Source organism: Pogona vitticeps, chromosome 1, assembly GCF_051106095.1.
Source record: "Pogona vitticeps strain Pit_001003342236 chromosome 1, PviZW2.1, whole genome shotgun sequence".
In the NCBI taxonomy this organism is placed as follows: domain Eukaryota; kingdom Metazoa; phylum Chordata; class Lepidosauria; order Squamata; family Agamidae; genus Pogona; species Pogona vitticeps.
The window spans coordinates 341,684,065-341,697,312 of record NC_135783.1 but is presented as its reverse complement, the minus strand read 5'-3'; the positions used below and the strand labels follow the sequence as shown (position 1 = coordinate 341,697,312).

At 40.2% G+C, this 13,248-nt stretch overlaps 1 protein-coding gene across 12 annotated transcripts in view; it reads left to right on the top strand.

Moving 5' to 3' along the window:
- Positions 1–13,248, top strand: part of PPP1R13B (protein phosphatase 1 regulatory subunit 13B) — an 82,524-nt gene that overhangs the window by 64,541 nt on the left and 4,735 nt on the right. For 4 of the 12 annotated variants that reach the window (XM_072986714.2, XM_072986715.2, XM_020808941.3 and 1 more), the window contains 7 exons: positions 991–1,187; positions 2,672–2,836; positions 3,439–3,619; positions 4,262–4,414; positions 9,648–9,814; positions 10,226–10,727; positions 12,040–12,827. In XM_072986714.2, the coding sequence (XP_072842815.2) occupies positions 991–1,187; positions 2,672–2,836; positions 3,439–3,619; positions 4,262–4,414; positions 9,648–9,814; positions 10,226–10,727; positions 12,040–12,827 (2,153 nt within the window). Of the gene's footprint in view, positions 1–990; positions 1,188–2,671; positions 2,837–3,438; positions 3,620–4,261; positions 4,415–7,375; positions 7,478–9,647; positions 9,815–10,225; positions 10,728–12,039; positions 12,828–13,248 lie in introns of all 12 variants that reach the window. The other 8 variants (XM_078383818.1, XM_078383817.1, XM_072986716.2 and 5 more) reach the window with 4 other exon arrangements.

The window sequence follows — 13,248 nt, the reverse complement described above, 5'->3', positions numbered from 1 at the left end:
TAACGAGGACGCGAAAATGGCTGCCGGCCATAGGAAACTTCGCTGATGTTTAATGCGTTCCAATGGCTTTCCCTGTCCCGTTCAGCGATGTTTCGCTATAGCGAAGGTTAATCCGGAACGGATTAACCTCGCTATGCGAGGCACCACTGTATTAATATTGGAAAATTTTAGTTTCATAATGGCTTTCAATGCTGGAAAGTGTTATTTGCGTGTCTTGAAACAAGGATGGGAACAATGTGTTCTGTTGGCAGCATGTAAACCCTCCCATGTGTTTTGTAGCCCTCAGGCTAACCTGTCTGGGCTGGAGGAACTTTGAAAAAAATCATTTTCAGGGAAAAAAGAGATAATCACCATTCCTGGAAGCCTCCAGGGCAGTGATTCTGCGCTAAAGCAAGGTACAGGGCTTTGCTTCCCTGTATGAGGAAGCGAAAGTGCAGGCTTAGTCCTCTGGAATCCCTTCAGTACTCTGTTTCTGAGGGGAGCGGGTATACAGGAGGTTGCCCCATAGTAAGCAATTTGTCCTAGACACATGGAACAGGAAAATAATGCAAATTATTTCATATCAGCTGCCATTTCTTAGTCCCCTGAATTTCCTATGTACCCTTTTTAATATAATTAATGTAATTTTTAAAAACAAAATTATTTTGACAGTCTATTTGTTTCAAAGAGGCTGGTGGAAATCTTTGGCCCATATATGACAGGGATGGGACCTAATAGTGCTTGCTGAGGGCAAGGTCCTCTCTGAGTAGCCAGCTTGTCTTTCTGTCTCAGGCAGGGTTAAATTCTTACCTCCAGCTGGAGAGAGAAGATTCTTCTGCCCCATACCACAACAATGCTTAATTTAGGATTTTAAAAGCTGCACCCCCCATCCCCTCCAAGTTGTAATCAGGCCACAAAATCAGTTTGACCCTTTGGTTGCAAAATATTCTCCATCATTGTGTTTTGACCTTGTGTCCAATTTGTGTGTTTTGTGTTATGTTGTATTTGCAGCTACAGAAATAGAACATATCAGTGCCATGTTCCAGGAGAAGCAGCAAGAGTTACAAGCTGCAGTTTTAAAAGTGGACCAGCTTACTCAGCAGCTAGAAGACCTGAGAAAAGGGAAGCTGAATGGTTTCCAGTCTTATAATGGACAGATGACAGGGCCTGCAGCTGTAGAATTAAAAAAACTGTACCAAGAATTACAGGTAAAGAACCAAAGCATGTTTTTGAGGTAGCACTTATTAACATTTTCCCATTCATACTTTTAAAAGTCCGTATTAGTTCTCTTGAACAAAATGTTTATGATCTACCAAACTGAGCAGGCATTTATTTTGTCCTGCTCTGTGTTTATTACTGTCAAAGGCAGACAGTTAACAACAGGACCCTTGCATGGCTGAAACACAGTTTTGCCTGAGATGTATGATGATACGTCAGAAATGCCAGTGAATGCATACAGATTAGAGATGTGTGCTTCGTATTTGTGTCTAGGAAATCACAGCAGTATAGCTGCCACCATGGTCCATTCTCCCCCCCCTCCCAATGAGCCTGGTCCACTTACTGGGCTCCATGCAGTGCACACACATCAACATTGCCATCACACCAATTGTATATGTTGCCCTGCTGCCGCTTCCCCACCTCTCCCCACAGTCAAACACTCAGCAGCTGAGTGGGGAGACTTGTCTTCCCACCTCCTCGTTGGCCAGCTGCAGGGAGAGGTGGGAAAGTGCCAGCAGGACTACATCCACAATTGTTGCAACAGTCATGCTGATGGACGTGCATGCTGCACAGAGCCCAGTAAATGGAACAGGCTGGTTCTGGGGAGTGGGGATGGACTGTGGTGGCAGCTGTGCTGCTGCACTTCTCGATACAAATATGCTTTGTATTCATATCCCCTGGATACGAATACAAAGAAAACATCTCTAATACTGATATGAGAAGGCTAACAGATTTCAGGTGTTTGAACCGAACTCTTAAGAAGAGTAGAGGTAGGAATATGAACCATAAGCCAAAATCCAAATTGTGATAATATCTTTTATTAGGCCAGAATAAAAGTTCTTTACATCACTAGATCCTTTCTTCACACAAGATGTCATAAAAAGCAAGTGGAGAGTGGTTTGGGGAAGAGTTTGTAGTCACCATGTTGCTTTGAGATGTACTGAGGAGGAAAGATCTACAGGCTTTCAAATAGGGGTTATCAGCAGATGCGTACATTTCATCACACAAGGTGTAGTCCTAGGCTTGTGAGATTGAGGGGAAAAAGTAATAACATTTGAGTGTCCTCTTTGAAAATGTCAAACTATGGACCTATTTAGATTTTAGGTGTGTGTTAGGCCAGAGGAACCTGGCTCAAAAGAACTGCGTAATTCATTCTGTATGTGCAAGGATTTATGTTTCTTAAGAGCAACCCCTGTAACAAATGAGTTTCAAAAAGTGGTTTGAGATGCAGAATGAGAATCTGTAGTTCATGCCAACAGCATGGGAGGGGATCCATGAAGCACAACAAAGCTCTCCAGAATGCTTAATACTTATTTTGGGCTTTGCCCACATATTCTAATGTTCCGTTTTTTTAAAAGACAAATGAAGTAGTGCCAGTAGCTCATTGTGTCTATGTTTTGAGAAAAAGGCAGGATACAAATGAAATAGAGAAATCAAAATAAACTTTAAATTATAACTACCATATATTTGACAGATCCGTAACAGGCTTAACCAAGAACAGAACACCAAACTTCAACAACAGAAAGAACTCCTGAACAAACGTAACATGGAGGTAGCCATGATGGACAAGCGCATCAATGAGTTACGCGAGCGCCTATACAAGAAAAAAGTTGAGGCACGTCAAAAAGAAAACATTCCTGTAAGATAAACTATTAAAAGGGCCACATTTCAGTGATTTCTACAAGGCCTATAAGTCTTCTCCTCCCTTCTGTCCCAGAATGATAATAATGACAAATATGTATGTCTCTTAAATGTTTCTATCATGTAAGTTGAAATTTAATGTAAAAATATCTGTTCTTGAGCAAGAATACTATTATTGGTAGAGTAGAATAAAGTGCTTATTAACTCCTCTTCTTTTAGCTAACATGGCTGGATTGTGTTAGAAGGAGAATATATCTTAATTGCCAAGTAAATTAATAAACAGCATATTATGCAGGCTGATTCACTCCTACATGGAGCCAATAATCAGAAGGAAGACATTTGAAAGAATGTTTCTGGATACCATCTGAAATGAAAGGGACACCACGTAATTAATGAATCACAGTAGTTGGGAATTAAGATGTTCTTTACAGATTGGGGGGGGATATCCAGAGGGGTGTAGGACAGTGTGTACAAATGAAAACTAACTTTTTGAATTGTAGTGAATTTTTTTGCATGTTTTAATTATACATAAGGGGAGTGGGGAGGGTCTGCAGATGGATAGCCAGATGTTAACACAACTGTTGATTTGTCATTTTTTAGTTAAATCGGATAAATGGAACATCCTCACCTCAGTCATCAGTGAATCCATCAGGAAGAGTTGCAGCAGTGGGGCCATACATTCAGGTTCCTAGTTCCAGCAGTTACACTGTGCCAGTTGACCCAGTGAAGCCACAGTCTCTCACCATTACTACCAATGCAACCCATGGAAGATCCAAGTCTGGTAAGCACCATAACAGTCACTGATGTTTCATGAAACAATGGAGTAGTCTTTGTAGATGGCCTTGTGTGCATCCATCAAGCCCAAAGTGGTTAGCTTTGTCACTGTTCTTTTTCACATTGAAAATTTTAGTTCTTTGACAAAAACATGAACCATTATACTTCTTTTGGACGCAGAACACTCTTCTCCTAATCCCTCCCAGCAAACAGGGGATTATGTACACAGTGTATTTAGATTTTCAATGGAGGATAATGTGTAACACACTAACACAGTTCTTTCCAAATAAATTAGACACATTGAACATTTGGGAGATTTGTCTCTTATTTTAGTGAATCTGAACAAGCAAGTACACTGTATATACCTTGAATTGTAGTCACGTGCAGCTTAATTACATAGGTACTATCTTTGAAAACTGACCTTTCTTCTCCAGGAACTTAATGTGGAAACAGTTTCTGCTTTGATTCCTTACAAACAGAATGCAAGGCTTCTTTTTCACTGTCAAGTTATCATAATTTTGTCCCTGTATTTTCCTGTTATCTTTTTACCTTTTATCTCTCTCTTGACATCTGTGTTGTATTTTTTTCCACATCCTTGTTTTTCCCCCTTTTCTTTTTCTTTGTGACTGGATCTGGTCATCTCTTGTAGATACAGACTATGGGTGTGTGAAAAAATCTCCAGGTCCCTGGAAGATTTCTGATTTAGACATTATAGTGGATCCTATTCTGTCACCTTCCTCTCTTCAATCTGCTGTCCAAAATATCATCCATTCAGCACCTGCTCTTTCTGAGGCCCTGCACTGTGAGTCTACAGAAGATCATTGACAAGCTATTTTTAATATGGTCATCTGAACTCTGGTGTACAGATGCATATTAAACAGGAATTTTTAGAAATCATGTCATGTGCTGCATTGTATTGTAGAGGTGTGTGTTTGTCACTATGTTTGGGGGGTTTCAGCAACTAAACAAATATTTTAGTCCTCCTCTGCATATGGGTGAAAAACTTGATAGTTAACTAATCGTGAAAAAGTTGGCAGGTTTAATCTAGAAGGCTTGAATAAATCATCAGACACTCAATATGGGTAAGCCATAAAATTGACTGAAATCCTGTTGTTTATTATAGTAAGTCACAAAGAGAGTAGGCCCATTGAAACAGTGGAACTTATGAAGGAGTTGGTGCACCAAATCCTCACTGATTTAATGGCCCTTCCCTAGTTGCAGCTTACTACCCTGAACAACAGGATTTCTGCCACAGGGTACATTTTATAATAGGTTAAATGATGTTGGTTGTAGGCAATCTCTAGGTCTGTTTTTGGGTGGCTGTTTGCATCATTACATTGCAGTTTTATATCCCATTATTTGGCAGGAAATCTTATTGCACTTAGTGGGACTTAGCATTTGAGTAAACAAAAACTTGGACTCCTATTTTATAATAGAAAGTAAATTAGTGGAACACAATAAAACAAACTTCTGAGCAAAAATGATAAAGGCTTCACTGTTAACTCTTACCTAGTTTCCCCTGAAATGGAATGGAAATTCAGTTTCACATAGTTTCAGGTATTTGGCAATTGTGAACAAATAGTGCCAAACTTAATAGCATTGGTGAAATTAATTTTCTGTATGAAAACACCTGAGTACCTGATTCATTGAGACCAGCTGCACTTGTATCTGGGATCAACTGGGCATTACTTCTTCAGAAGAAATGTTAACATGAGGCTTTTGCCAGAGCCTTCCTCCACCTGTCTTCCTTAGGATGTTATCCCCATCCTGTCCATGCTGATTTTGGCAGTTGCAGACTAGCCTATCTGCAGGAGGTTAGGATGGAGAGAAGTGAGTTACACAATCCAAATGATAGCTGGCTCACCCACAATGATACAGATCACTTTGCCTTACATGTCATCTCCCCCATGTTACTTCTGTCTTTAGTTTGTTAGAATGAGTCTTAAAGTTTGTGTTAACTTTACATTAGAGATGGGGGGGAATTCGTATTCATATATGAGTATCCCGCACAGGTGCAGATAACGAGGACCTACCACTCACGATTCCACCACTGCCTCAAGCTCCAGGGTGGCTTCCTATCCCTCTGTCACTCACGATGGATTAGCCACTCTGCGACCTGGCAGAGATGTTTGTCATCCTGCCTCCTGCCAGGGGTGGCTAATCCATTGCGAGCAATGGAGTGATTGGAAGGCACTGTGGAGCTCCCGGCAGTGGCGGAAATGTGAGTGGTCTGTCTGTGGGGGGATATTCGTACAGTGGTGCCTTGCATTACGATGTTAATTCGTTCCAGTGAAATTGCTGTAGAACGAAAACATTGTAAAGCGATTTTTAAAAGCCCATAGAAATGCATTCAAACCCGATTAATGCGTTCCTATGGGCTTGAAACTCACCATCCAGTGAAGATCCTCCATAGCGCAGCCATATTCGCTGCCTGTGCAGCGAGGAATCCGTCCCAGAAAACAGCGGGTGGCCAATTTTTTTACCTGGTGGCCATTTTGAAACTGCCGATCAGCTGTGCGAAAATCGTCGTTTTGCGATAATCGGTTCCCGAAGCAGGGAACCGATCATCGCAAAGTGAAAAAACCCCATAGGAAACATCGTTTTGCGATCGCTTTTGAGATCGCAAAAACTTCGTTGTTATGCGATTTCGTCGTAAAACGAAGCACTCGTCTTGCGAGGCACCACTGTATATGAATACGAATATCTCCATCTCTATTTTACATCATATATTTCCTGAGCCCATTGAGAATTCCAGTATTGTTCCTGAGTGGGACTGGCCTACTGACAACATTCAGCTTCTCTGAATTATGATTTCTGAAAAATGACATGGGATTTTTTTGTCTCTTTAATCTAGGATATAATAAAAACCCCAGAGGTAGGGTGGGAAAGGGTAAGGCCTACTTATAAGTTTAGGATGTGGCATATCACTTAGATGTAAGGTGTTTATTTTAAATGTGAAATTGTTGTTTTGGTGTTGGGCAGCTCCCAAAGAAGGATATTTACTCTGAGCACTCAGGAACCTTGGGGTGGGGGGTGACCATGTGTCCTGCAGGTACCCAGCTAACCAGAGGCATAAGGTGGGGGGAGGAGTGTAGGAATGCAGATACAGTATTAGTGCTAGACATCTCTGCCTGAACATGTTCTTTGATTAGAGACACTGCCAGATGGGAAAAAGAGTATGTTGGTTTTGTTACTAAAGTAGATGATGATGATGATGATGATGATAATTTATTATTTATTTTATTTATATGCCGCCTATCTAGTCGGTTAAGACCACTCTAGGCGGCTTACAAGAAACATACAGCAATATATATAAAAACAATACTACATAAATAAAGATCACACAAGCCTGAAATCTTCCCCTCTCCATGCTAAACCTAATATGCTTTCCAATATTAAACTGAGTTGTTGAGCTTTCCAGTATTGATTTGTGAGCTAGAGACTGAAAGTGAAACTTTCAGATAAGTGCTACGGAAATAATCTAGACAACCTATTATTTATATTTCTATATATTTATTATGAATCTCTGTAAATTGCAACTTCATCCAAAAACAGATTTCAGTATTTTTTGGAGATCCATGTAGAGAAGCCTGTTCTCAAATGTGCAAAGCATTCCATTGTTTGGAGTGCTTTTTATATAGAAAAGTTACTTTTAACAATTTCCCTTTCCTATCAGATGGGTATGAAATCAAGGTGGTGGTCAGGGTGCAGTGGGAAGAAAAGGAAGTTTCACTTGACATTCTGATTCTTTATATTACCCTAGATAATGGTAAGAGAAGGTCATGGACAGTGTCAGACCTTGATGTTGGACTTGAAAACAACTCCTCGTGTCATTCAGGAAGTAAAAAACAGCAGTTTTTGAACTGTATGTTGTTGCATAAACCACAACATAAATTATTGTTATGCTCCAATCAACAATCAAGTCATTTTATTTTAAAATAATTATCTTTCAGCATGATAAATCAGTATGGTGCAGTGGATAGATTACAATTAACTTGAAATGGAATGCTTTATGTTAATTTTAACGTCTTTTGATTTTATCATAATCACATTCTGTGGGTTCATTTCAATTTAAGAATTGTTTGTCTTTCTGAGAGAGATGTAATTAACACAAAGAATGATTCATAAATTATTTTCTCTCTTTCCCTGTTTCTCCCTCACACACAAGGCACGCATTTTTCTGATGTTAGGACTGGGAAATCACCACAATCAGCAGAAGCCAAGATATTAAACCACAGCTTGAATCTTATTTAAGATCCTGCTCTGTTTTGCTCCTGGGTGCTGTCGTTTCTCAGTTCAAATGTCACAGGAAATAATGGTTTAATTAGTTCAGGAAGTGTTGGGTTGGGAGGCATGAAAAGGGAAGAAGGATGAAATTGTGAGGATGATACACATGAACAAGACTTGTGAATATCTCAGTTTAAGAAGTTAAGATATGTGTATCAGATAAAGTCCATGGACATGTAGAGTATTCCACCTGTGACATACATGGTATAAAGCCTGTGCTAACCCAAGTCATTTTTCCACCTAAGGTGGAGCACATCAACCAACCCACGGTTCCCCCCCCTCAAAGACAAAGCCCATGTTGCTCAAGGCTAGTCAAGTTATTAGGGCAGAAAATCCCACAAATGCCCCTCCTTTGGTTAAAATAGGTTAATAAATAAAAAGGGGGAAAGGCTCAAAAGTTGGGTGCCTGAGAAAGCTGCCTCACTCTGGTGGATAATTAAGGCCAGCCATTACAACTGCAGTACTCAGTGTGGTGTCATAAATAGAGTGACCAGGTCTCTGCAGAACGGGGTTCGAATCCCCACTTGGTCATGGAAACTCATTGGGAGAATGGAACTAGTAAAGCCACTCCTTAAAGATCTCACCTATCTTGAAAGCCCTGTGAGGGACACTACAAGTCAGTTCCGACTTGAGACAACTATTGCAACTTCAAGACAGACAAAATGTATCAATTGGGCCTCTGTGGGGTGGAACTGGGTTGCATTTTTATACACATTTTAAATAGAAGAAATGGAATTTGACAAGATAGAATGGCATCTTGTAATCAATGAATCTTTTTATAATTCCTCTGGCATTTTTAAAGAATTTTTTTTAAATCAAGGAGCAGTCTTTCAGACCAATAGTATGTCACTTACATTTTATCTGTTTTTAAATACACCTATCTCTGTTACCAAAATACTGATGGCATCTTTGTATTTTCAGATGTCCACTGCTGAATATATAATTCCTCAGAAGCAAGTACCATTTTGTTCACAGGTCTTTGGTTTAAGGACCTTTACTTCCTTAAAAGAGTTACATGATTTTTCACAAGTCTGAATGATCCCAGTAAATGAGTACTTTACTGAATATGTTTGTTGCCCTTCAAGTTGAGATTTTCATTATGAATGCCCTTGTTCAATCAGCCATGTTTTCAGTTCACAATGAAAATTGTAATTTGAAGAATAATGTAGCACTTCAGTTACAAGAAATGTTGTTTATAAATCACAGCAGTTTTCAAGTGTATCCCTAAAATTATGGGAACTCATTGGTAATAGTATTAAGAGCAGTAACAAGACATACAATGCCCAAATGCTAAAGAGTGCAGGGCTTCTGCACCTTTAATAGTTATGTAGATAAGAAGGTTTCAGAGAGTGTAAATTGGTAATAGTCCTGAAATACTGTTTTCTATACAGTGATCAAAGATGCAGGAGGCCTGTCTTCTTCTGTAGCATACATTGCAGGTAGCAAGTGGTGGCCTTTTTTGTCTTCGTTTTCTCTTTTTATTCAATACCTGCAGGTATTTTTGTCCTTTGCATCCTTGGGAGCTTAGTGCCAAAATGCAGGATGAAAGTATAAAAAATAAAATAAAATGCATAAATAAACATTTTAGATTCTGAACACATCTGACTGATTTTGAACTATCTCCAGTCCTACTTTGATTTCACTAATTGGGATGATTAATTTTGTTTCATGATCTGTTTTAAATTTGTTTTCTTTTGCAGTTCTGGGCATTAATAGTGCTTTAATAAAATATTTTCCTTCATTTCAAGCTAATGATGGGACATGGCCAGCACTTAAACAGAGCTCTTCTCCTGTGGTAAAACCACCACAAATTCCCAGCGCAGATTGGAAAGAATCAAACATGGATGCTTTAAAGCAAGGAACTATATCCAGTCAGCCATTGTCCTCTTCAGTACTAGGAAGCACAGATAAGCTGGTGAGTTTTTTCTCCCAAATATAAAAAAATCCCATTGCTCTCTCAATTTGAGCACAGTATCTCTTGCTCATTGTCTACATACCACCCTAAACACACCAGTTTTATTTGAAGTTAAGAAGTGTTACTGTCAGTATTTTGGATGATAAGCAGGGTCAGACCTGAAAGACCACCAAGGGAACAGAAGTGATCCTCTGGTAGATCTGGAAACAAATCATGTCTGAAACCTTGGAGAGCTGCTGCCAGTCAGAGTTGACAATACTGGTCTACATGGACCAATTGTCTGACTCTGCATAAGGCAATTTCTTGTGTTCTTTGTATCTCATTATGAATATTTTCTAGACCGTTCTGTTTTCTCTCCAGGATATAAACAGTATATCCAGCTTTGCAAACTCTTCTGTTAATCTTTTCCAGAGTGTTGACATGGGGAAAGTAACACCAACCATTTCTGGTGTAAGCAAGCAGTTGCCTCAAAACTATGGGACCTATCCAAGCTCTGTTCCTTTAGGAACAAGTTCTACCAATTCCCTGGAAAGACGGAAGGATGGCAGCTTACCAAGACCTGGCTCCACAGCAGCAAACCGGCAAAGACCTGTGCCATTACCACCAGCAAGTGGTGTTCATCCGCCTGGCTCCTCACAACAAATACAGCAGAGAATATCCGTGCCTCCAAGTCCTACATATCAGCCTTCTGGTGCTCCATTGTTTCCAGGTGGAGATGGCAGGCCTGATCTCCCCTTAACTGTGGCCATAAGGCCTTTCTTAACAGATAAAGGCTCAAGGCCCCAGTCTCCTAGGAAAGGGCCCCAAACAGTGAACTCCAGTTCCATTTATTCAGTGTACCTTCAGCAAGCAACACCACCAAAGAACTACCAACAGGCTGTATATAATACCCTAAATAAGTCCGTTAAAGCAGGTACAATAATTTGATGTCGCTTTCTCTTCAAAAATGTTTCAAATGCAATGCAAATAGGGGTTTGAGATAACTTAAGGTTTTTCCTGTAACATGGTGCTTAATTCAAATGGTCAAAAACTTGAGCACTCTGTTAATCTAGAAGTCCTCAGTAAATGACACAGAATACATCGGAGTATTGCATCATATTAGGACGAGTAATATGAACAACCTTTGCTATTAATCTAAAATTGAGCATTCCTTCTCCACATCATAGAAGTCTGAAAAAACTTGAGTATCTTGAGACAAAAAAAAGGCAGGAGATTGTCTGCACCAACCCAGATATTACTTTTGGGACTGTTTTTATTTAGCAATTTTGTGAGTGCTTGTGAGCAAAGAAGCAGGTAATAGGGAATTTTTTATTTTTTAAATTTCCAACAAAACATTATTTGGTGATATATATGCTTGGTGAGCATCTTTAGTATGACACCCCTTGTTCTCTTATATTCTCTGAGTTTAGCACATCTTACCTATATTTACAAGATAATTTGCAGGAGTCTAAAATGCAGCAATACCAAACAGTAGATATAGTTAAGGCATTTAAAAAAAATCTTTTGTGAAGACCTCTGTATTTCTAGTAACTTGATGTAAATCTCTTAAGGTTGGCCTCTTTTGAATGACACTTCATGATGTGGTCACAACAAATAACTATCAAATTATAGTTACTCAAAGGATTTGTTGATATTTTTAATTTGTGGCAGATTAATTTTTATGCTAATTTTTACAGTCCTTAATGGTTTATGATCTTTTTCCTGGCTGAGCACTTCTCCCTCAAAACATCTACCTGTCCCACCCACACTTCTCATATTGGGAGGCTCCAAGTGGCCACCTCAAGGAAGGCACAAAAATCAGTCACTCAAAACCAGACTTTATCTGTGGTGGCCGCTTCACTTTGAAACACCCTCCCATCAGAGGTGCGACTGGCTCCATCCCTCCTGGGTTTTAGGAGACAACTGAAGACCAGCTTGTTTTCCCAAACCTTTCAATAGTTTGCCCCTAAATAAGTAATTTTATGTATCCCTTCTGCTGCCAGTCTGCCATTAATTTTCACTGTTTTTTATTGTTGTTGTTCTTGCTGCTGTTTATGACTTTGTGTCCTTATGTTAGCAGCCCAGGCCTGTAATCTACTTGGGCAGGATATGATTGATTGATTGATTATATATTAGGAGACATTGCAAAATAAAACCCATCCTAATTTCAAACAAGTAGCAATGCTAACACCGAGTTACTCCATATTATGTCTGAATTGTCCCTCACTATTACTCTTTCCCTTCAGTTTATGGGAAGCCTGTTGTACAGTCTGGTTCGACTTCTCCTTCGCCATTGCCCTTCCTTCATGGATCTCTGCCTCCTAATGCATCTCAACCTCAGCCCCAGCCTCCAAGCGACTACAGTGAAAAAGATCAAGAGCTGGAAAACACCCCACCCACCAGTGAAAACAGCAATGTAGAAAACATCCCTCGTCCCCTCAGCCCCACCAAGCTGACACCTATTGTCCATTCACCCCTTCGCTACCAAAGTGATGCTGATCTTGAGGCTCTTCGCAGGAAACTAGCCAATGCTCCCAGGCCCTTGAAGAAACGAAGTTCTATCACTGAACCCGAAGGCCCCAGTGGACCGAACATTCAGAAACTGTTGTACCAGCGCTTCAACACCCTGGCAGGAGGAATAGAAGGTGCTCCGTTCTATCAGCCAGGAAACACACAGGACTTTATAGGCACCTTGGCAGATGTTGACAATGGGAACACAAACACCAATGCCAATATTGAGGAGCCCATTTCCGCAGCCCCAACAGCTCCTCTTCCTGAGGAGCCCTCCTCAGATGCCAATGATAATGAACTGCCATCTCCTGCAACTGAGGACATGATCAGTGTTGAAACTACAAATCAAACATCTGAAACTACTGAGGATGATAACAACAACAACAATCCTGCTGTAGCCCCTTCTGTTGAGCGCCCCCCTAGTCCAACACCTGAGGCCAATTCCCCAGAGGAGGAAGAGGAAGAAGAAGAAGAAGAAGTGCAGCTGCCGCCAATGCTTCCTCCTCCTCCTCCTTTTCCTGTGGTAAGGCAGCATAGCGAAACAAGTATGAATTGGGTGAGTCAGGCAGGGCTAGAAAAAGCTGCTGTCAGTGAGCATCTCCACTTTAGGCCATGTGTCCTAGACCTTCCTACTACTGCCACACCAGATATTCGCTTCTTCATATAAAATTTTTGATTAAGCATAAATGGCAACAGATGTGCAATGTTTGCTGGATTTAGGGTAAACATGTCACCAAAGATAGAACTACAGATACAAAGCCAACATTTTGATATAATCTGGTATGTAGTATCTGTTTTGGCTGAGATCTTTATTCAAGACTGTACACAACATGTGGCTCACTAGAATGAAAGCACTATCTGGCAACCAAGTCTGTGGGCTGTAGGCAATTGACAGCTTTCTTGCTTTGGTTTTCCCAGAGAGGCAGGAAAGGAGGTTTATCAAC